The following is a 25153-nucleotide window of genomic DNA, read 5'->3' as shown; positions in this document are numbered from 1 at the left end:
CTAAGCGGCCTGTTCACTTCTGTGTCTTGTTCTTCTTGTAAAAATCTTAACTGCTCTGTTAGTGTCACTCGTGCTCTTTCTCTCCGTCTCCTTCTCTCACATAAACATTCTGCCGTGCCCTCTCTCACTGTTGTCTTTCTTAGTGTCTGTCATGCTCTCACATGGTTGCTCTGTATTTCTCATCATGAGAAATTCTCTGTATTTCTCATTTGCTCACATACTCACTCTGCTCTCTTTCCCATCACTCCCCTTTTCACCCCAAGGGAGACTTCCAAGGCTTGTCTTCACCCAGCTCAGGGAAAGAAAGGAATAAGCCAAAAGAACCAAGTTCCCATCCCTGGCCTCTGGTGCCTTCCAGTCTACCTCACCTGCATTTTCTCAGGTTATTTCCCCATAAAGCCTGTCGGTCCTGAGTGAACCAAGTTGCGTAACAGCTCTGCCTTCATCCTGGGTGCCCTCTGTTACCTGAGTTCCTGCTTTCTCTTTTTCTTTGTCACCTGGAACATCACGTCTTCCAAAAGGTCCCTCTTGCTACAATAGTCTGCGCCATTGGTGGTGCCCTGGTCTTAGCTCCATGAGACTATGGAGCCAGGACTGCAGTTGACAGTTTACTAGTCTGAGTCTCAAACTCGTCTTTGTTCTTTGAGTACAGTGATGACACCTTACTCATCTCCATATCCCAAGGACTTAACTCTGTTGTGTCTAATGTAAGGGAGATGACCATTAAGTGTCTATTGAAATTAATTTATTCCAGTCTTTATTATTTATTAGATGATTGCACTATGTCATGGATTGCATTAGCTCCTTATTTAAAAAAAAATCAAAAACAAACTCCTGTTGTAGAGGAGCACAGAGGCAGCCTGCTCTGAGTGTTGTGCCTAGGGCTTGGAGATGCGGGGTGGATATACTACACTTGAGAACAGCTGTTATTCTTTCAGGACACCTAACAAAGCCACCTGTTCCCCCACATTTCGAGAAGAGGACTTTTCTGAGGGTTCGGTACTGCTTGAAGTGGTTGACTCATTTTTAGGTACAAGTTGTAGTATGAAAAGTATCTGTTTTTATTTGTCATATGCTAATTAAATACAATGAGAGACTGACGTGAAAGATTCATAGGAACTTATACTATATGAGGCAATACCAGCGTCACAGCTCATATCTGATACTGACTCCAGGGTGTCCCATCTACTGAGTGGAACTGGATCACAGGGCCAGAGGCATCTTCCTGCCTCTACTCCCCAACTCCTGCCACTGTGGATGACTTTACGCATGTTCGTGGTATGTGGTGTGACTACTCTCTAGAATGATTATATGGTTTTAGATGGATTAAACAGAATAATTCACTGAAACTTGATGACATAGAAAAGCTTCACTGAGAATCTGTTGACACCTGAACTCATCCTTAAAGAATGTACACGTTGGACCATGGCAGAGATGTACATGGGCCACTGTGTACTTTACTAGAAAGCCTAGTTCTTTACAGAAACTGAGTAAGCCTCAGCTGTTCCTGAGTTTCTCTCTTGGACCCTGTGGAGTCATTATTGCTCTTAAGTGTATTTTTCTTCCATTGTTCTGGCAAAGTTCTCTCCATCCCACAGCTATTTGGAAACTACTGCTGTACCAAGCCTCAATACTAACAGCATTTAATAGCCATCATTAGAAAGCAAACTTCTGCTTACCAGTCAGCCTGCTGTGAATAGTAATGGGAGATTTCTTTTTTGGGAGTAACCCCAATCTCTTAATTGGTTTGAAAAATATTGCTCATTTATTTTATTCTTAAAACATTACCTTTTTGCTGAACTTTAATAAGTTCATTTTTCTATTCTATTCAAATTCAACATAGCTACAGTCTGCTGAAAAGTTTCCTACTTATACATGCTGTCTAGGTAACCTGTCCACGTTCACCATTGCTTATGTCAGTAAATGCATGTATAAATATCCACAAAGTACCTTGCATGCCCAGTCGCTTCATGTCTGACTCGTTGCGACCCTATAGACTGTAGCCTGCCAGGCTCCTCTGTCCATGGGATTCTCCAGGCAAGAATAGTGGAGTGGGTTGCCATGCCCTCCTCCAGGGGATCTTCCCAACCCAGGGACTGAACCTGGGTCTTCTGTGTTTCTAGTACCACAGGTGGATTTTTAACTGCTGAGCCACCAGGGAAGTCCCATAAAGTACCTTATAGGCATGTAATAAGCGTGTTATGTGTCTTATCTCATTTAGGCCTTTCAATAACTTTATGGACTAGGTACTGTTATTCCCATTTCATAGGTGAGAAAGCCGTATTCAAGATAGTGTATGTCTCTTGCCCAAGATTCTAGCTCTAGGAGCTGGCATGAATGAAGTATCCACAGGCCATCTAGCAGCTGACTTGGAGCCTCACCTCTGCTGCTTGTTAGCTGTGTAACTTTGGGACACATTGTGTGGGTTTTCTGAATGGTTTTATCTGGTATAGAGGGTTAATCCTACTGTACTTACTGTACATACTGCGAGTATCAAAATTAAAAATGAGAGTTCATGTAATGGCACTTTTAAAGCAGTTAAGTGCTGAACAAATGTAAGGTGTTCTTTTCTCATATGTTTTGTGTAGTTAATTTAGCATATTGGAATAAATGGAATTTAAAAATGCCATGCAGCACACACATATATGCTTTGCAATTAGTGTGGCAGAATTTAATTGTCACTCCATTGTTAGAATTTTGATGCCTCCAGCTTGATGAATAGCCATTATCTGTGGGTGTTATCAATTAATCTAGGTAATGAATTCTCTTCATTATCTCGTTCTTCATGTTAATTATACAGGATTTTCTTAAACCTATTTATCAAGTCAGGGCAAGTACAATTTTTTTTTGCCGGGGGGAGGCACCCACATGCCTTTGAATATGGAATATGTACAAACAGGTTAACATGATGGGTTTAAATTTACATTTCAGAAAAATTCTAGTCAGTAGCATGACTTTTCTTATATCCTTACTGGTAGTGTAAACTTGTATCTCTTTATTGGGAGGGTCTGTTTTTAATTAAAGGGGTCATTATCTAAGATTATTAAGCTACCTCTGAATTTTAAGTATTAATATATACTTCTGGCATATCAAAGAAGTATTAAGGAGGCGTAGAAAAATCTGAATTTTTACCTATTAAAATAAAACAAATAATGTCCCTAGTTTTGAAATATTTTAAGAGGTACCATGACAGGTAAAAATTCAAGAATAAACCATAAAGAGAAAAGATGTAAGTACATGAAATTTTAAATGACACTACTTATAAAATAACAGTACCAGACAGCAATATAAGACAAAGCAGAAGACAGTATATAAGAAATAAGTGGCTTATTCATTTTGAATTCAGAGAAGTGATTGATAAGATAATTTGGGTTAATATCGTAATGTTATTTAGTGACATTTATTAACTAAGTACTAAATTTTAACTTTATTAACATCTTGGTCTTTTTATTGTGTGTGTGTGTTTTTTTTTTTAAGAGAGCATTATTTTAATTATCTTTGTTATTTAGCCAGTTACTTGAGGGGATATTGACTGTCAGCATTTTGATGAGCACCTTCCTATTTCGATTTCAGGTTGAAGCCATTCTAGTCAATATTTTTGGTGGAATTGTCAACTGTGCCATCATTGCCAATGGGATCACCAAAGCCTGCCGGGAGCTGGAACTCAAGGTGCCACTGGTGGTCCGGCTTGAAGGTGAGTTACCACAGATGTTCGCAGTGCCAGTACATCATTCTTCAGGATCAGGTGACCAGCACATCCTGCATTCACAGACTTCCTGAGACAACATACGGAAACACTGGGTTACATAAGATGACACAAATGCAGTGCAGCAGTATCTCTCTGAACTTCTAATCTGGTTTGCAACTCTCCAAGAATAGCATATAAGTCTCCAAATTTTCCAAACATATTCCAGACTGGAACCCTTTTATTATGAATCATATCATGAGTTGGTGTTCTGGGAAATGCTGCTCCAAGAATTTTTCATCATGCGACAGCAGAGGTTCTCAAACTTGTTCATCTAAGGACTTCCTTACTTGATAAAATTGAGAAACCCAAAGACCTCTTATTTATTTGGGGTTATATCTGTCAATATTTATTAATTTACTTAATTTATTAATAAATTAATTTGGTAATAAAAATAACTACTTGAAAAATTTTCAATACTTATTTTTAAGTAATAATTTAATTTTTATATTCTATATCTTATATGTAAATATATATACTATATAGTTAGGAAGAATATATCTTTTAAATTTTAGTAATAATAGCAACATCACTTTATGGTTTTACAAATCCTTTTAATATCTAGCTTAATAATTGCTTCTGTATCAGAACTTTTGCAATATGTTGTTTTGGTAGAATTATATGAATAAAATCTAGCCTCATAGAGTCATATATCTGGAAAAGTGAGCAGTTTTTAATAATCATTTTGTATAATTCTGAACATTAATCCTTGTTACTACACTAAAACCTATAAGTAATAGTTTCTTTATTAAAGATTAGTTTTAATGAAGAATCTGAAACTATTTCAATGAACTTTTTATATTCTGTTATATTAAAATCCATTGGTCTGCTTCAGCTAGTAAGTGAATTTTACACGTGTGATTTATTGATCATTTGGAAAATTTTGGATTGTGCAGATCTTCCAAAGGTTAGCACATTTCAACATACAGTATCAAAAAATTCACATCTGTTAATATCACACCATTATCAGTAAAGCTTCTAAGTATTGAGAAGTTGTCAAGGTGGTAGATGCAAATTTTTCAGAATTCTAATTTTCATTTGAAAATACAAATTTTTCTCAGTATCCACGGGATGGTAAACTGTTTTCCTTGCAGTAACAGTCTTAATTCACCCATTTTGGGGACAATGTCTGCCAGATATGTAAGACTGAACAAGTGTATGTTCTTTGTTATTCCAAGAAAAAATAGTATTCCATGGAAGAGTGGGGTTTTTAGCTTGCTACTCAAACAATTATAACATGCTTTTCATTGTAGTTCGTTATACAGCCGAGTGCTTTTTGTATACTGCCCATTTGATCACACAGAGTATTAGAAAGATGTGTACTCAAGGGTTGAAGCTTAATAAAATTATTTTTTTTTTCTCTAAGGACATTCTTACTTGAAAGTGGAAACTTTGCCTTGTGAATGTGAGATGGTGAAAAATAAAATGAATTCTAGTACACATCAGTGCTGCTTGATCCTTACTAACATGCCAGCAGTTTTATCCACAGTTACTTTTGCTTCATCAGGGCAGATGCCAACAGAGAAGTACTATTATTATTATTATTACTACTTTAAAAATAGTTCTTACATCACGGACCTTGCCCAGAGTTCTGTAAACTACACTTTGAGGAGCACTGTAGTGGAGAAACAGAAACAGACAGTTTGATGTGAAAACTGTGCAAAGTCCCATCCACATCGTCAACAAATTCACATTACAATGATCAAGCAGACTTCAGGAGTATCATTTTGGGGACAGTTTGATTTGTCCATTCACCATTCTGGTGCTATAATTCCTTAGAGATCTTCTTCTTCTCAAGATAAAGTCCAGGAATATTTTGACACTAACTGTGTAGCACTGTTTTCTTTTGAAGTTAACCTCCAGAACAGCTGCAGTCCATTTTTCTCTGCTTGCTTCTTTCTTTGTGTCTCTTTCTTCTCTTACCCTCTACCTCCTTGAGATCCTCTCTACCTCACAGACTTAGATGTACACCATATGGACTTGACAGAAATAATGATCACAAAGGAAAAATGAAAATAGCAGGGGCTCCAGTTGGCAAAATCCCGTGGACAGAGGATCCTGGAGGGTGGGCTATAGTACATGGGGTCACAAAGAGTTGGACACAACTGAGTGACTAACACTTAAGAATGTCCACCGTATCATGGGAAACTGAAGATGAGCTTGAAGAGGATACTGGGCCCCAAATATATGTAACCTACAAATGTGGAGGGTGACATTTTCTGCCAGTCCCCTCATTTCATCGTCGTAGTTTGCTGTCTTGGCTCTGATCATAAATAACAAAACACAGACATTTGGCGATCGTATTATCCATAAAAACAACCAGATACAAACAAGGCTTTGTGCTCTTTATGCTAAGGGACTAAAGCGTGTGTTCTTTAAGTTGAGCCTGTTGTAGCTTAACCCACATTTATTATCATACCTTGTATTTTGTTTTTTGAAGTATAATTGATATAGAATGTTATGTTAATTTTTACCATATATATGTACTTTTTTATATTCTTTTCCATTATAGTTTATCACAGAATATGGAATATGGCATAAAAAACTTACTCAATATTGACTACTATATTTACAGATATAAATATAGTATAAATTTAGCAGTGACATGTTATGAAAGGATTTTCAAGCTGAACATGGAAATAACTAAGCTTTGAATCTTTGAAAAGAAAGAAGAAGGAGGAAATTTGTAAAGGACCAGAAGCAAATTGTCAGATCTGTTACATATTTGGGAGTTGGTACTGGGATCATAACAGTGGCAGAAACTGAAAGCCATTACCTGAGTAGATCAGTAGGCTCTTCTGGAGAAAGCAGTGTCTTTGTAGCAGCATGTTATGGATGAAAAGAACTGAGTGAGACAATTAAGTTAGTAACCAGAATTTATAGTGTTAGGTAGAATCTAAAACCCAAGTAAATTTGCCAGATAGAGGTAAAATTGAATAGGAACAAGATCAGAACTAGAAAAAGAGATGAGAGAAAGTGGGGCCCTAAGGTTTAAATCTATGACCAGAAGAACAATGGCACAGTTAGTGGACTTGGGAAAGTCAGAAGTGGAAACTAGATAGAAAAACTGGGAGAGGATGACATTAGGGTGTAGTCATCCTTTATTTGCTCAAACTGCCGCACAATTGCACTCATCTCACATGCCAGCAACTCGGAGAAGGCAATGGCAAGCCACTCCAGTACTCTTGCCTAGAAAATCCCATGGATGGAGCAGCCTGGTAGGCTGCAGTCCGTGGGGTCGCTAAGGGTCGGACACAACTAAGCGACTTCACTTTCACTTTTCACTTTCACACATTGGAGAAGGAAATGGCAACCCATTCCAGTGTTCTTGTCTGGAGAATCCCAGGGACTGGGGAGCCTGGTGGGCTTCCGTCTATGGGGTCACACAGAGTCGGACACGACTGAAGTGACTTGGCGGCGGCGGCGGCACATGCCAGCAAAGTAATGCTCAAAATTCTCCAAGTCAGGCTTTAACAGTGTGTGAACCATGAACTTCCATATGTTCAACCTGGAGTTAGAAAAAGCAGAGGATCCAGAGATCAAATTGCCAACATCTGTTGGATCGTAGAAAAGCAAGAGAATTAAAAAAAAAAAAAATCTGCTTCGTTGACTATGCTAAAGTCTATGTGTGGATCACAACAAACTGGAAAATTCCTAAAGAGATGGGAATACCAGACCACCTGACCTGCCTCCTGAGAAATCTGTATGCAGGTCAAGAAGCAACAGCTAGAACTGGACGTGAAACAATAGACTGGTTCCAGATCGGAAAAGGAGTACGTCAAGTCTGTATATTGTCACCCTGCTTATTTTATTTATATGCAGAGTACATCATGAGAAAAGCTGGGCTGGAAGAAGCACAAGCTGGAATAAGATCGCGGGGAGAAATATATCAATAACCTCAGATATGCAAATGACACCACCCTTATGGCAGAAAATGAAGAACTGAAGAGCCTCTTGATGAAAACGAAAGAGAGTGAAAAAGATGGCTTAAAGCTCAACATGCAGAAAAACTAAGATCATGGCATTCGGTCTCATCACTTCATGGGAAATAGGTGGGGAAACAGTGGAAACAGAGAGACTTTATTTTTATGGGCTCCAGAATTACTGCAGATGGTGACTGCAGCCAAGAAATTAAAAGACGCTTGCTCCTTGGAAGAAAAGTTATGACCAACCTAGACAGCATATTAAAAAGCAGAGACATTACTTTGCCAACATAAGTCCGTCTAGTGAAAGCTATGGTTTTTCTCTTAGTCATGTACAGATGTGAGAGTTGGACTATAAAGAAAGGTGAACATCAAAGAATTGGTGCTTGGAGAAGACTCTTGAGAGTCCCTTAGACAGCAAGGAGGTCCAGCCAGTCCATTCTAAAGGAAATCAGTCCTGAATATTTATTGGAAGGACTAATGCTGAAGCTGAAACTCCAATACTTTGGCCACCTGATGCAAAGGACTGACTCATTTGAAAAGACCCTGATGCTGGGAAAGATTGAAGGTGGGAGGAGAAAGGGATGACAGAGGATGAGGTGTTTGGATGGCATCACTGACTCAATGGACATGAGTTTGAGTAAGCTCCAGGAGTTGGTGATGGACAGGGAAGCCTGGCATGCTGCAGTCCATGGGGTCGCAAAGAGTTGGGCTTAACTGAACTGATCATCCTTTATTTGAGATAAGCTGTAATATCATATGGAATCTGTGTGGCAGCAGAGATGTGGTAATACAGGGGAAGATCCAAAGTGAAGTATGACAGCCAGTGGACAAGTCACCTCCATTTTGAAGGGCCCTGTAAACCATACTCAGTACTCAGTGCATTGGGAATTATTTCCCAATAGCATAGCTCAGTTAAAATGAGAAACCAATCAAAACCCCAAATCGCTTGTCACAGAAAGTCTTGTTCTCAGTACTTTTAGTGGGGAAGAAGTTGCTAACCACAGGGACCTCTCAGGAAGTTCTCTTAGATTCAGGTATGAAGCTTTCATTTGCTTTCCTGTTGTTAGAACATAAATGCTGCACCTCTCACAGATCTCTCTGCGTTCAGTTATATATTACCTAACCTTAGAGTATCACTTGGATCCTTCTGTTTTTCTAAACATAGCAAACTCTTCTTTGTCTCTGGTGACAGAGAAAGGCAAAGTGGTACAAAGAAGCAGAAACATTCGGAACAAGTCTAGTGATCGTTTCTATTTAAATTGACACCATACTTTGTTTTAGCTGAGATAAACTTCAAAAATAATGATTTTTGTATCAGTCCTAAAATTGGTTCACATTCTCAGAACACCCACCATTGTCTGCCTAGTTAGTAAAAGTGAGATGAGAAATGGGTGTCCACCATCCCAGCATCTTATGAAAAGCCAAGCAGTGACACATGAAAGTGTACTGTGATAGAAAAACCTTACCAGAGTCTGAATTACAGTAATAAAAAAAATATTGCTAATATTTATTAGCTGCTTTCTCACGTACTTTGACACATAGCTGTAGAGTCTGAACAAATGTGAGCTTTTTAATGATCCAGATAAGAGATATTTTGAAAGCCTGATAATATGATTCATTACTAGTTTAGTATCTATTTCCTATAAACAGAGAAGGTGGCCTCTCTTGGCTGTTATGTGACTATTCAGAAGAGCCAAGTTCCTTGCCGTTAAGTCTCACCAGTTTTTGGGTCCACATTTTAAAGACTCTGTTGCTACACATGGTGTATTAGAAACATCCAGATTTAGATGTGAAAAGTTTTATTCAATCAAATTAGGCTTTATTTAGTGGGATTTTGTGGACAAATCTTTGTTCTTGGCTGTATAATAATTACAGGCTATTTTACCAGTGGATAAGAAAAGGATTACTGTCCGAAAATTTGGTGACTTTATAATTACATGTATTTACCTGCCTTATCAGAATAGACTTTACCAACTGAGATACAGGATTATTTTTATTTAAAAGACTCTTGGGTAAATTGATTCAGCACACTTTTGCAGGGAGTTTAGCTTTTATAGACACTTTGTTCCTGACATGAATAAAGAACAAATGAAATGAGTTTTATTTTTTCCTTCCTTTTTGAAATGTATACAGACTTGGCACAGAAATTACCTCGATGGTTAGTTTAGCCCAACCTGTGATCCTCCTGAGAAATGTACAGACATTTATTGACAACTTGGTGTGTTCAGCTTGCAGACGTGTTTTAGCCAAGGCTGTGTATTTCACATGGGAAGTTTTATGGTGCTGGAACAGAATCTGCTAAAACCTTCAGAGGAGATTTCTTTTTCAGAATTCATTTTTCCTTCTTAACTACCCCATTTCAATCTGCAGCTAACTTTTGTGACTCAGATATGCCTGAAGAAGAATTTACTTTTCTCTCAGGTGTTCATTATCATTCAAAGTTCATAAGGAAGTAATAATGAGTCTGGACAATCTATAGATTGGATTCTGTTTCTCATAGCCAGATCTTAATTTAATTTTTCCACTTAATACCAAAACTTTGTTTCAGCAACATAAACATCTTACTTTTCTTTTGCCAAATGTCTTTAGAAACAGAAATCCCCTGTGGTGTCCCTCCTTAGCCTTCCAATCTCACTAATGTACCCTAAACTTTCTAAAGTTATTGAGAATGTAAACATCCCTGAGTCAGAAACTTTGTCTTGTGTTTCTCTTATTAACACTTTCTTGATAAGCCTTCCTGAAATACTGACAGATTGGACCCACAGCCAGAGGTATGCACATCAAGTGTCCTTCATCAAGTGGACACAGGGAAATTGCTGTGCAGTACTTTGGTCTGTTTAAGGGGAAAAGAAACCCTGAGCACTGAAGCATTAAGAGACAGCCACTGAGCCTTCAGCTGTGTCCATCTGCTTGGCAGCCATCCATTCATCAAGGCTTCAGTTATGCTAGGAGATGAGACCTGGAGAGGAGAGTGTGGTTGTGACTCCCATCAGAAGTCAGCTATGACAGATTGACTGTGAGCGACTAGCTTGGAAAAGTTTTCATTCAGAAGGTTTGTGCTCTAGGCTTGCTGCTTATACTCTGAGACTGCAGAGACTAAGGGATGCCCAGCTGAGTGGCGGCACCATCCTGGGCAGAGTAAGTGTGGATGCCCAGCAGGACTGGCATCTGGCTCTGTGTTTGATAGCACTGCTGGCCTCTCTGCCTTTTTGCATTTTCCTACTGTGCTCTCTACCAAGCTTTCTTCTTCTCTTCCTTTCTCAGTTCCTGCGCCCTGCAAGATGAGATGGACCTGGTCCTCACCTGCACCCCAGCTTCCCCGAGTACATCTTCCCTTCTCCCCACATTTCAGGTCTCGTGTGGCTGTCATTGGGAGCACTGCTCCTGGATGAGGCTTCTGATTTCTGTCAGGGCAAGTCTCTCCTCCTCTCTGTTTGATTCTCATTTTTCCTCTGTCCCTACTCTTCCAGTTTCCATTTTCTGCACACCCCATTCCTCACCTGACTTTCTGCCTCACTCTTCATCTCCTCTGTCCTTCAGTGTCACCTGTGGGTGCTTCTTTACTGGGACCATTTTCACTTCACATTGACATCTGTTTCCTCTCCTCCTTTTTATCACTAGCATCTTCTCCCTGTGTCTCCTCCGTCGTGTTTAATTCATCATCACCAGGTTAAACAAAATGAGCCGTTGGAGACAATCCTGTTCTGTCAACAAGACTTAAATCCTCTCATTGTCTCAATCGATAAACACTTCTAAATGCTTACACTTTCCCACTCTTAAACCTTAGACCAAGTCTCACAGGACCTACCTTAAGTATTAGGCTAGTTAAAGCTTTTTGTGTTCTAATATTTAAGTTTCCAGACAAAGAGTCTACTGTATTTGGCAGTTTGAACTCTCATTTTACCCCTTGGTAGTTTGTGTGACTAACAAATTTATATCATGTTGGACACCTGCTGCCTTGCACAAGTGAAAGCCTCCTGCACTTCAAGGAAGCGGTCAGTATAATTACAGGACTAGGGCTCCTTTAAGGAAGATGGCCTCTGTTTTATGCAACTTTTTTTTTTTTTCAGTTTTATGGATGTGACGACATTAAATTCTCTAACCACCTCATAGTGTAAGGTTTTAATGGCATTATACTTGGATACCCCCCTACTCTGACCTTCTCACTCCCTCTTTCTTTCTTGGTGCCTCTACCCCCTCAGCCTCTCACTAGGGCCAGCCAGCTTCCTCAATTCCCTAGAAGTCCAGATCCCACAGATTGTCAATCTTTTAAGCTTCCATGATAACCATATCTCCTGTTGTCCACAGCCCATCCAGCCAGACCATGTTATTGGGATCTTTGAGGGAACCAAACATTTTTCCCCGTCTGGGTTCTGATACCATGAGAAATAAGAAAAAGGACAAAAGAAAAATATCACCTTCATTCCTGATAGAAAAGTTGAAGTAGGTAACTTGCTGTGTACTAAAAGTGAGCTGTTACTCTGTCTAACCCCCAAATTAGGCAGCTGTCCACAGCCAGTCATGGGTACCGCTGGACTTGGGTGGGCCTCCCTCCCCTACCCCAGGGCAGAATGCTGAGGGGCAGAGGTTCACCTGGGCTGACTGTGAGCATCATGGCAGAAGGAAGGCCAGAGGATGGGGCTGGGCCGTCCATGCCAGCTTTCTCTTTTCATACATTTGGTCAGATACAGCCCTCCACTGCCACTGTGGAGTCAGTCAGAGAAGAGATGGGGCATATTTTGCCAATGACTGCCCCCTGCATGGAAGGAAAATGCCCCTGTCAGCTACATCACAGGTCATTAGTCTGCCTTAGGAGCGGACTGCCTTTTGGTCAAGTGCCCACCCCAGTCTAGGCAGTGGACGTCTCTTCAAAAACAAGTTGATTTCCTGAGCAGAAGCTGGGGGTGGGGCACTTTAATAAGGAGCAATCAGTTCAGTTCAGTTGCTCAGTTGTGTCCGACTCTCCGTGAGCCCATGAGTCACAAAACACCAGGCCTCCCTGTCCATCACCAACTCCCGGAGTTCACTCAAACTCATGTCTACAGAGTCGGTGATGCCATCCAGCCATCTCATTCACTGTCGTCCCCTTCTCCTCCCACCCCCAACCTTTCCTAGCATCAGAGTCTTTTCCAGTGAGTCAACTCTTCACATGAGGTGGCCAGAGTATTGGAGTTTCAGCTTTAGCATCAGTCCTTCCAATGAACACCCAGGATTGATCTCCCTTAGAATGGACTGGTTGGATCTCCTTGCAGTCCAAGGGACTCTCAAGAGTCTTCCCAACACCACAGTTCAAAAGCATCAATTCTTCGGTGATCAGCTTTCTTCACAGTCCAACTCTCACATCCATACACGACCACGGGAAAAACCATAGCCTTGACTAGACGGACCTTGGTTGGCAAAGTAATGTCTCTGCTTTTTAATATACTATCAAGGTTGGTCATAACTTTCCTTCCAAGGAGTAAGCGTCTTTTAATTTCATGGCTGCAATCACCATCTGCAGTGATTTTGGAGCCCAAAAAAATAAAGTCTGACACTGTTTCCACTCTTTCCCCATCTATTTCCCATGAAGTAATGGGACCAGATGCCATGATCTTTGTTTTCTGAATGTTGAGCTTCAAGCCAACCTTTTCAGTCTCCTCTTTCACTTTCATCAAGAGGCTTTTTAGTTCCTCTTCACTTTCTGCCTTAAGGGTAGTGTCATCTGTATATCTGAGGTTATTGATATTTCTCCCGGCAATCTTGATTCCAGCTTGTGCTTCTTCCAGCCCAGCATTCCTCGTGATGTACTCTGCATATAAGTTAAATAAGCAAGGTGACAATATACAGCCTTGACGTACTCCTTTTCCTATTTGGAACGTCTGTTGTTCTATGTACAGTTCTGACTGTTGCTTCCTGACCTGCATACAGGAGCAATGGGGACTATCATATCCTGAGTCCTGCTTACGACCTCACAGTACCGCCGTCTGCTCCCTGAGTATTTTCTCTGTGACCAGTCAGTTCCTTATGTATCATTTGAAAGTTGTATTCTATCAGCCATCATAGAGGGAGAGAGAGAAAACACAAAGCTATGAGGGAAAAGACGGCAGATTCAGTCTGTGCTGTTTTACAGGTGATAGGCATGCTCTGTTTATAAGCCTCTCCCAGAGTGCACCACCTTGAGGATGTCCAGAGGCAGAGCTGCCCAAGCCAAGAGACTAACTTTCTCATGGAATGTTTTAGGACAGGAATGACAAAGAGCTTTCATGTCATGCCACCTTCTATATATTTATTGGCAGTAGCTGCCAGGAGTGCTGTGCCAAGGAAGATTCCGAGGCTGTAGCCCCGGTCAGCAGGAAAGAGTTCTGTGATCATTATTGATGTGGGTAAGGAGAGTGAGGGCACTTGAGACAAGTACTGACCATTGTCGATTCAGAGAGAGCATAGGTGGGATCTTCATCCCTAAAAAATATCACAACCCGTGTACCAGAAGTAGGAAGCGGGAGCTTAAAGCTGGAGAAGCATCAAACGAGACTGGGCCACAGGGACAAAAATTTGGATTGTGTACCACAAGATCTGCAGGCTTTTTCTATAAACAACAGAATTTTTTTTAGGCTTTGTGAGCCATGTATTCCCTGTCGCAGTGACTCAGCTCTGCCATCATGGTGCTGAAGCAGCACAGACAGTACAGAAAGGAATGGGCATGGTTATACCACAGTAAATCTTATTTTACAGAAGCAAATGGTGGGACATAGTTTGTTGCTTGGTGTAGAGAAGAGACTAGCATCCAGGCCTAGAACTCTGGAAACTCCCCATGGTACCTGTGTCTAAATCTCTCTCTATCCTCAGCTTTGGAAGATTTCATTGAGACCCAGCAAAGCATTTGACAGGCAATATTAAGCTCTCCAAATCTAACTTCTTTTCAGGGAAACGTTAACAATGGTGTCTACTCAGAGAGTTCTCCCAGGTACGTTCAGAGCATGTGCAGTGATGTAGTCATGTCACGTCAATTCTTAGGCAGCAGTGGGGTTCCAAAGGTAGCATATCAGACAGAAGTCTCACACCACTGAAATTACCTGTGAAAACCCCTGCGATCACTGTAAGTTAGAATATATCAATACAGGGATTGAAAGCCATGAGGTGTACTGAAGGAAGGCATGAAAGGGAAGTCCACATGCAGGTAGATGTTTGGGTGAAGGAACATTCCTTCTTTGTTAGAACATTCTTACCTGAGCAGGTGCAGACTGTAATGTATCCTACTTGCCAGAGGGCTCCTCCTATTCTAGTTTAATATTAAGGCTCCTCAGCCTTTGGTTTACATTAATATCTGTGTTACTTGTCTGAGAGTTCATACAGTTGAGAGCAAGAACATAGGCATCTGTCACAAACCCTCAACCATTAGGTTAGATCTGATCCTAAACCTGCTTGCGTGATCGTAAACACATACACACCATTCAAGGAAATGTAAAGAATCTGGCAGTCAGCTTCCTGCCACCTCCGGCTGTCATCACAGGAATTCTAGTCATGCTCACAGCCTGGGCATTTGGTTTTTTTCTTACCAAGTGAGAAGAAATCGTTGAAGTCAGTAGGTATGTATGATACAGCCCCACAAGCTATCTTATGTCATCTTCAATTTTTATAAAACGTGAGGGATACACAGTATTCCGTAAGATACTCATCCAGCTACAGTGACTTTCCCAGGTTGCTCAGCTAGTCAGTACCAAAACGAAGTGTAAATCTCGGCTTCCTCATCTGTGAAATGGGAATAAAAATATAGCAACCTCACAGGGATATTCTAAGGAACAGATGAATTCTAAAATAACCTAGAATGATCCCCGTCTCAGTGATTGCCAGCTCTCATTTTTATCTGAGCTTTTATGCACAACTCAAGTGATTCCATATGAATGGACTCCTGCAAGGTGCTAGCTGTAAGATGCCCATCATCTCAGATGAATGAGGAGCCACAGATGCAGCAGGAGCTTTGCTTCTGATCCTCAATGAATTATTCCATTTCCAACAATACAATCACAAGACACAAGAGATGTGATAAGCTTTCTAAATTTACATGTCACCAAGAAAATGGACCTCCTCTATCTGATTGTCACTGGGAAGAATAATGAAGGAGGATCAAGGGCATAGGGACAGTGAACATTTGAGGAGGAAGCTGCTGCTTTATAGAATTTTGTTTGTTTCTGTTGACCTCTCCTATCCTGGGGAAAACGAAAAAAAGACTCAGTTACTCAAAGCAGGGGTCAAAGTATTTTAGGATTTATGAGCCATGCTGTTTCTGTCACAAGTCCTCAGCTCCGCCACTGGAGCACAAAAGCAGCCATTGACGATCTGTAAATGAATCACTTTGGCTGTGTTCCACTGAAACTTTATTTATGGGCACTGAAATTTGAATTTCATGTAATTTTCATGTATCACAAAATATTATTCTGATTTTTTCCCAACTGTCTAAAAAATGTAAAAACTATTCTTGGCTCACAGGTAGTACAAAAAGAGGAAGCAGCCTGAGTTTGTCCCCCAGGCCATTGCACCAGCCTGAGACACAGACGTGTCATGGTTTGCTGGTTGTTTGGGTACATTATCTCATGTCTCTGGACCTCAGTTTCCTCTAGTGAGAACAAGAGACTGATCCTAATGGAGCCCTGAGATTCTTTCTAGCACTAAAAGGCCAAGACTGCGAGGTTTGTCATGTGGTTTTATAGTGAGACAAAGCTAGGTTCTAGCCTGGGATTTGCTGAGGGACGTTGGGCAAGTTCCTAAGCCCCCCAGTGCCTTAGTTGCCTTGTTTGTAGAGTGGGGATAGCAATGTCAATTTTAGGGTTGCTGTGAAGATTCAACTAATAGGATACTTGTGAACCCCTCTACTGACGTGTCCAACAAACATTTATTATACCTAATATATACTAAGTGCTAACTATTGTATTAAAAATAACTTGTATTAATTGTAATAACTATTTTTTTTTTTAGAAAAAGATTAATTCCTATTAAAGTAATACTTTTTAAAACTAGAGAGTAGTTTTCTTCACAGCCCTGTGATAAAAAGCTGGCCTAAGTGGTGGGGAGGGGCTGCATCTTTTGAACAAAGCCCTGTAATTAGAGTCCACTACTGTTATCTTCTCTCCCATGTAATGAAAACAAGGAACAAATTTTGATAAATTAACCTTGCATCTCTGTATACAGCTCTCTCACTCCACCCAGTGGCAGGAAGTAAGTGGTAAATCATGTGGAAGAGATGGAATTTTTTTTTTATTTTAATAATTATTGTTGTTCTTTTTATAATATCCTCTACCGAGCAAGATTTCATTTTAAACTCAATCCCCTGTGACTCTCTATGGCTGTTTTTAAAGCCTGCAGTGGTAGGTAAGCATTTAGCTGAGTGGCTTTCAACAGGCAGATATTAAGAAGTGCCTGAACTTCAACCAGCACGAGTTGATCAGTTATCTGTACAGATGGTTATCAAAAGTGTTGTCCTGCAGCCTCATTAAAAAGCAACCCAGCCTTTAATAAATATTAGAAAATGTCAGCAGCACAATTTAAATGTGGGAAAGAGATCAATTTTCTTTGTAATTGTGTGCATAGGCATAAACAGTCTGTTTGAAACTCTTGATTCCGTGTCACAGTTTAACAGCCATGATGGTTTCTGTTTAGAAATAAGGATGGGAAGGGAATGTGGAGTAGGTGTCAGCCACTTGGTGAATCAGGAAGAAACTAAGCTGAAATACTCACATGATGTCATTAACAAAAAGAACCTGCAGACTAGCAAGCATTTGTTGAAGGCTCCCTCCGTTCCCCTCATCATTTCCAATGACCTCATTTCAGTGATGGCTGTTCTTTCTCACCATCTTCTTTGCATCCCCACTTCCCCTTCCAGCTGCTCTCAGAACCAGAATGAGGAAGTTATTTGTAATTCCTCTCCAAGCCCTGGGCTGCAGGGCCTGCCCTGGCTTTGCTTCTCCCTGGCCTGTCCCTAGCCCTGCCAGCCAAGGAGAATCGACGAGGGTGCTGAAAGGGAGATGCTGGCAGGGTCAGGGTAGGGCTGCTGTGGAAGAAACTTGGCATCCTCACTTCTGTCCCCCTCATTCTCTCTGACTCTTCGTCTCTCTTTGTCCTTCGTTCTCTTAGTCATCTCAGTCTCTAGTCTCCTCTTTCATCCGTTCCGTCTCCCATTCTCCTTTGTTTGTTTGCTTTTTGGTCTCTTTCCTCTTTGCCCTCTCTGTTTATCTTGTCTCTCTGTCTCTGCCTCCGGCCTCTCTTTCTGTCTCTTTCTTTTTGACTCTCCTGCCTCTGGCTCTGCCACGCCTTCCATCTCATCTGTTCTGTGTGCGTTTCTCTTTCTTAACCTGTTTCTGACGGCCCCCCCCCCCCACCTTATGTGACAGATTTTCATTTGACCAAGGCCCCTCTGTATATTTCTTCTTTCTCGTCATAGTCCTATGCCTGAGCTTTCTATTTCACTGCGAGGTTCTCTTCTAAAACTGCTTGGCTCTGAGCATGCCTAGTATGTGCTTCATAATTAAGACTGTAATTGAAGTGTAACTGCAAATATAATTAAATTCTCTTTAGTGGATCCTGGAATTATGAAGAAATTAGGTATTTTGATATGGCCCTGTAGGAGCAGCTGGAAGGAGAGAAGCATTAGTGTGGAGCTGCCTATCCACTGTTAGCCTGGTCACCGCCTCTGGTTGTTAACCTTGAGCACAGTGACTTCATATGCCTGGACAGCTAGAATTGGCAGCAGGTTGGAGCCTCCCTCAAGGACACTCAACCCAGCCAGCTGCTATGTGACCCTTCTTAGAAAAAGGGGCGAATGAAAGCATCTAAGGACTCAGAAAGCTCAGGAACAACCCTCTTCATTTTCCCTGAGGCCATTTGGGTTTTTTATTTCAACCTCATAAAAAGAGTTATCTTGAGGTGTTGGGCCAGGAAGGTGCTCAGAAGAGGAGTCACCCACACTTGCTGCCTGAAGTTCACTTTGTATGGATGAGCCTGTCCATGGTTATTCAATCCATGCACAGACACATCCTTTGTGAGGGACATTGTGCCTGGAGGTACACGGTGAGCAAACCTGAGCAATGGCAGCCCTTCCAAAGCGTATGTTTAGTGGGGACAAGAGCAATGTCAGTAAGCAGTCCTAATAGTGCTGGGATTTTAGATGTACAAAGTATTTGGGAGGCTCATTTTCCAATCCGCTACTCTAGGTTGGGGGTTGAGATGTGGTGACAAGAAAGCATCCCCAAAGGAATATCATTTAAAAAGATAGTTCACGGACATATGGTGTCCTCCAAGCAGAGAGGGCAGCAGAGCTCAGGGTTGAGGGCATAGCAGGCTTGTCTGCAGTTTCACGGATTTCTCTCTCAGTCATTTTCCCTCTTGGGTATATCTGGTGCTAAGTTGGATGCTGAAAAGAGTATTAATTCAGGAACTGGCTAGTTGGTTATAAGGAAGAACAACCCGTTTATCAGGAGGTATAATGCGTATCAGGAGTATGCAGTATTCATGCATACTCATGGAAAGGAAGGTGAACCAACAGTTCTCTCAGTGGGCGGGAGCCGTAATGAAGCTGGCCCACAGGAAGAGCAGGGTCTGAGTTGGAGGAAGACCTCAGGAACATCATTCCAGCCCTTGGTTTCTTCACTTGACTTCTCCACCCTCTGCGTATTTGCACTGTCTTATCTGCCTACTTATGACTAGAAGTCCTTTTCATGCTACTGCTTTCTCTTTCATGGAAACCACCCATTGAGATTCTCTATGGAGCAAATCTAACTGGACTAATGACCATGGTCTGTATTTGGACCGCCCTTCGGTCAGGGGCAGTCAGTGTCTTAGAAGCAGTCAAGGTCTGCCTTGGGGCAGAGAATATGCCATGATCCCTCATAGAGCAGGGACCATGGGGACAGAAGGTTTAGCCAGAAGAGCAGACATCCTAGTTGTACATGATCCTTGTTCTTGAATAATTTATAAGCTCGTTGAGGTTCCAATGATCTCATGCATGGGAAAGCGCTCCATGTTTTAAATGTCAGACAGGAGTCACTGGGAAATCAAAATAGAGTCCAGAAAGCAAAGGATTTTGAAACTGAATTCTGCCAATCAGTCAGTAAGCCTCAGTGCTCTTGGCTTAAAAAAAAAAAAAACTGATTTATAAACACTGAACTCATGGGTTTATTTGGAAACATCAAATTCACAAGTTCCTTTTAAGGGTCAAATAAAGTAATATGGGAGGGCTTTGTAAACAGACTTTGTTGTTGTTGTTATAAGGATGATGATGACATATATTTACAAAATCATAAGAGGGGCTTATTCAGGTATCAGAAAGGGTGTGTCAAGCATTATTTGAATGTTCATTCCACTGCTTCCTATTACTCGCCATACTTATTGGACTAACCTTTAACTTATTTGTGCCTCAGTCCTCTCCTCTGTAAAAGGAAGATAATAGCAGCTATCTCAGGGTTTCTGCTGAGGAGCAGAGGAGCTAACGTGCGTAGAGCCCCAGAGCAGTGTGTGACCTGTGTGAAGTGAAAGCTGCTCTCTGCTTTTGTTGTTGTCATCCCCACTCCTCGCAGAACTCTTTCAGTCCATACACGCAGAGCTTGGTGTAGCCCTGTACGTGGGTGAGACCTGTACCCACAGGAGGAGTCATATCGAGGAGAAGTAAATTAGAAGGTGAGGGATGTTCAGGCAGATAAGACTGCCTCTTGGGGTGATGCATGGGTATCTGGGGAGCTGTGAGTTGAGAAAGGAAGAGGAAGAATTCTGAGTCTCTTGTAGCATAATGTAGATTTTTCTTCTCTGGCGAATTGGAGCCCAGGTGGAAAGAGCGTTCTAAGTCCATATCTCTGTTGAAGGAGATAAAAATTTCCGTCTTTAACTTTCATTGACCTCCTAGTCCAAAGACTGATTCGATTCTGTGTCTGTCAAGACTGATTCACGCCGTACCACTACTATTATACATAAGCCTGCAGATTAAGGTTGGAATCCCTTAGCTTGATACCAACACCTGCCACAGTCTGATCCCCTGTCGTACTTTTCAGCCTCTGGGACCTTGGCTGAAACTTTCCCAAATGAATCAAAATGCACATTGAGGTTGTTCTTAATGAAATAGTAAATCTTTTCATCTGCAATGTTTAAGTTCTAGTGTGAAACAAATTGCCCCAAAATTTAGCTGCCACTTAGCACAAAAAACATTGACCGTCTTACAGTTTCTTTGGTGGGGAATCCAAGGCTGGCTTAGCTGCATCCTCTGGCTCAAGATCTCTCTCAAGTCCATTCAGTGTGTCGGCCAGGACTCGGGTCCTGTTGCAGCTTGCCTGGCGTGGGTGGCGTGAGTGGGGCTTGTTGACTGTAGGCACACTCAAACAGTTGTTGGTGGCGTGCAGCTCTTTACGGGTTGTTGGAATGAACGCCTCAGTTCCTTGGTGCCTGCTGGCTGGAGGCTGCCCTGAGTCCTTTGCATTGTGAGTTTCCCCATGGGGCAGCCCATAGCCCATAGCATGACAATTGGTATCATTAAAGTGAACAAACAGAAAATCAGAGGAAGCAAGACCACAGTGATGGACTTAGTCTCAGAAGTGACCTTCCATCACTTTTGCTATATTCTTCTTTAAGGCAGTCCACTGCTCCAGCCTGTACTCAAGGGGCATGAACACCAAGAGGTCGTGGTCAGTCATCTTAGAAGATGCCTTCTAAGATGCCTTAAAACCATCTTAGAAGCTGCCACCCACACTTAACACAATAGTGTGTTAATTAAAGTAATGCTTGTGACATATGTATACCTATGGCTGATTCATGTTGATGCATGGCAGAAATCAACACAATATTGTAAAGAAATTATCCTTCAAAGACAATAAATGAATTTTTTGTAAAAATGTAATGCTCACTCCTATAACTACAGATATGTTCAGAGACAATATAGTAGGGGTTTCGTTCCGATTCATACCAAGTCAGAGAGGGTGAGTGAGCCGGGTGCTTGGCTCTGCAGGGTTACCCAAACATGGATGCTAAGGGAGTCATTGTCATCTGAAAAAAACCTGCCATCCAGTATTTTTCTGGCTGGCAACATTTCAGAAGGCAGACAAGGAAAACAGAGGGAATACAGAGAGTAACAGTGGAAGAAACTTCACAGACACGTGTTTCATTGCTATTCACCGTGTATTGGCCAGGACTCAGTCACACGACCCCCCTCCCCCACCTGGAACGGGGCCTGGGAAATGCAGTTCCTGTTTGGCAGCTCTTGCCCAGCAGTAGCTCACCACTGTAGCGGAGGAGCATGGAGCTTTGGTAAACAGCCAGCCAAGACTGCCACAGAGACTGCCATTTACAGAATGCTTTCACACCTGTTATTTCATTTGGTTCTGATGGCGACCTATGCTACCAGCATTATTATCCTCATTTTAAAGATAGGAAAACAGACTAGTATGCCTTTAGGACATAATTAGAACAGGATTCAAGTACCATCTCTGCCTCTGACAACCTGTGTGACTGTGGAGAAGTTCTTTAACCTCTCTGTGCCTCAGTTATCTCATCTGTGAAATAGGTACAACCAGACCTATCCAAATTCATTGTAAAGTTTTCATGTGTCATTTTAAATCCCTTAGCACTGTACCTGACATGTGCTTAATCAATATTCATTGTGAGGAAGATGATCACAGTATTATGTCTGAAGGTAAAGAAGTTGATACTCAAAGGATTTAAATGATTTATCGAAAACTACACGACTAATACATGACAGTCAGGATGAGAGTGTAGGGATTTTAAGTAACAACTTCCCTATGTTTTAAATTCTTGCTTCTCATAGAGCCCATTCATCAGATTCCGGTGTAAGGCGGCCCCGAGTTAGCCTTGAGCCAAAGACACAGTGTCCAGTGTCCCCCTCAGCATGGCTTTGGTGGACCCAGTGTGCCAGGAGAATCAGTACTATACGCCTTCTCAGCTCAGTTGTTCCTCCTTAATTCTTGCCTTTGCCTTTAGTATGAAACATGCTGACCAAGCATCTCCTTTTTATTTGTAGTCTGAGGTCCTCCAAGGCCTATATCTCAAGGTCTTTGTTTATAAATAGGTGCTGTCTTACTAACTAGATAAAAGCACTGGAGATGATGTAAGATGAGATATTTCACTAGACACTTAAATTTTGTCACATTTCTCCCAGGGGCTTGTTCACATTGAAAAGAACAGAGCTGTGTTTTGCATGTTAAATAGTCACCGAAGAACACAATTAGGTGGGGTGGTTTGGCCTGCATATGCTACAGATCCACCAGAAATGGCCAAGAGATGTCATTAGAGGTTACAGTGCTCATTTTCATGGCATCTGCCATTTTTGTTAGGTAGAATGAGGATGAAGCATGAAGGGACACGTTGAATACTGTCACTGTGTCCAGGCAGTGGATTTGAGCCAGTGAGCAGATTCTCTAACTTCAGATCTCAGATTAGCTCACGACTCAGACAAAATGTTTCAAGAGATGAAGACAAAGGACTTCTGGAATGAGTCAAAACTACATTAAATTCACATGAGTGTGTGGATTACCAGCAGCAATTTTAGCTTTTATCAGGAAAAAAATGTTCATTAGTCTCTTGAAAATCCTGTCTTTCATCTTTTTTTGTAGCTGGACTATCACTTGATAACAGATTTTGTCACATCATCTTTCCTGTCTGTGACATTGATTAGAATCTGTTTTAATTTCTTCCTGGTGAAAAGCTACAAGTAGATTCATCCTGAGCATCTTCTTGTGTTACTGCCATACTCCATATCATTCTAACACCCTGACTTACCATTCTCTTGCTCATCTTTGTGTGCACAAAGTTTTTTTCTTTACATTCTATATTCAGACTATCCAATCAAAAGAAATGTCTATTTCAGAAGATTTTCCTCTTTCAAACTAGTTCAACAAGTGGTTGTTAATCTTTGTACACAATCTTCTAAGAACCTCATTATTTCAGTTTTTTTAATTCCAGAGAAAATATAGGCAATATCTTTTTAATGCAAGGCATTTGAATTAAAAAGAGTAAAAAAAAAAATTTGTCATCTAAATATATCTGAATAGCCAGATCTGGATCATAAAAAGTTGACCTGAATTGTAATTAAATGGTGTTAGAAGACTGAGGTGGTCTTCCCAGGTGGTAAATCTCCACCTGCCAATGCAGGAGATGCAAGAGATGCAGGTTTGATTCCTGAGTCAGGAAGATCCCCTGGAGGAGGACATGGCACCCCACTCCAGTATTCTTGCCTGGAGAATCCCAGGGACAGAGGAGCCTGGTGGGCTACAGTCCATGGGGTCGCAAAGAGTCAGACACAACTAAAGCAACTTAGCATGCACGCATGTACAGGAAACTCAGGCATCTCACTACTTCAGGTTGTATGAAACTTCCTGGGGCATCGCTTTCATTGACTGTACAACATCCCCCCACTCCCTTCCAGGAACCAATGTCCACGAAGCCCAGAACATTCTCAGTAACAGTGGACTCCCCATCACTTCAGCTGTCGACTTGGAGGATGCAGCCAAGAAAGCTGTGGCCAGCGTGGCTAAGAAGTGATGCCTTGCCCTGATCCCTTGGAAGAAGTGCACTTACCCATAAAAAGGGATGGTTCTCTCACCACTGTGAAGAAAATGGTTATTCTATTGGGGAAAAAAGGGGGGTGGGGAAGGGGAAGAGCAAGAATTACAATTTTTTTGTTTAAAAAATTTAAATCTGTATTTTTTTGAATAAGATATCTAGACAGCTTAATTTCCCTTATAGCCTTTATTAATTTAATATCCTGCATTCTCATAGTTTTCTGTCATAGTGAGTCAGCTCACCATTGTTTTTCCAATTTGGGGGGGCAATCTACAAGGCCAAATAGTGTGTATGTATACAGCATTTGAGATCAGGCCCTGGTTCATTTGCAGCGATTTTGGTGAACATTTGTATTGTGTTAAAAAATACTACATGCTGTAAAAAAAAAAAAGACAGGGTTACATTCAACAGATTTGCCATCAAAAAGGTGCAGCTAAGACACTGAAACAAGTAGCTGTTATAAACTGCAAGAGTTTTTACTATTTTGAATTCCAACATGTTTAGAGAATCCATGAAATGTATTTTACAATAGAAGAGTCATAATTAATGCCGCATACATTAGGATACATGTATCCTACCATTTGCCTTAATATTGAATAGATGTTTACCTCATACTAAAAATGAAGCCAGAAGCCTTATTTGTGATTTTGGAGTAGAACTTTCTGTTTTAACATCAGAACTGAAGGTTGATTCTTATGGAAATCTCTGATTGAGTCATTTCAAGATGATAGACAACACTGAAATCAAATTATGCTGTGTCACTGTCTTTTCTCCCTTCCTGTTTCCCCCCTTAATCTACCACCTGGGAAAATGTAATTGAGAGAATGTGGCTTTTTTGCATAGTGTCCTTTTTTGTGGTGGGAAAGAATGTGATTTAGGTTTGTGTTAAAATTTTGGTAAATTTTTATCTGTATGTAAATTCGAATAAAATCTTCTGTTTTATAAACTCTAA

General features: G+C 41.1%; 1 protein-coding gene across 1 annotated transcript in view; it reads left to right on the top strand.

The window, feature by feature from the left end:
* The window catches only part of SUCLG2 (succinate-CoA ligase GDP-forming subunit beta), a 294314-nt gene extending 269161 nt beyond the window's left edge, over positions 1–25153 (top strand). Inside the window, exons 10-11 of the mRNA XM_055414285.2 lie at positions 3574–3694; positions 24065–25153. Of these exons, the coding sequence (XP_055270260.2) occupies positions 3574–3694; positions 24065–24180 (237 nt within the window). The 3' untranslated portion in view covers positions 24181–25153. The remainder of the gene's footprint in view (positions 1–3573; positions 3695–24064) is intronic.

The sequence above is a fragment of the Moschus berezovskii genome, chromosome 24 (genome assembly GCF_049115385.1).
Source record: "Moschus berezovskii isolate FMDL1 chromosome 24, NW_MosBer_1.0, whole genome shotgun sequence".
Taxonomy (NCBI): domain Eukaryota; kingdom Metazoa; phylum Chordata; class Mammalia; order Artiodactyla; family Moschidae; genus Moschus; species Moschus berezovskii.
Note: the sequence above shows the minus strand (reverse complement) of the source record. Positions and strands in the feature narration are given on the sequence as shown.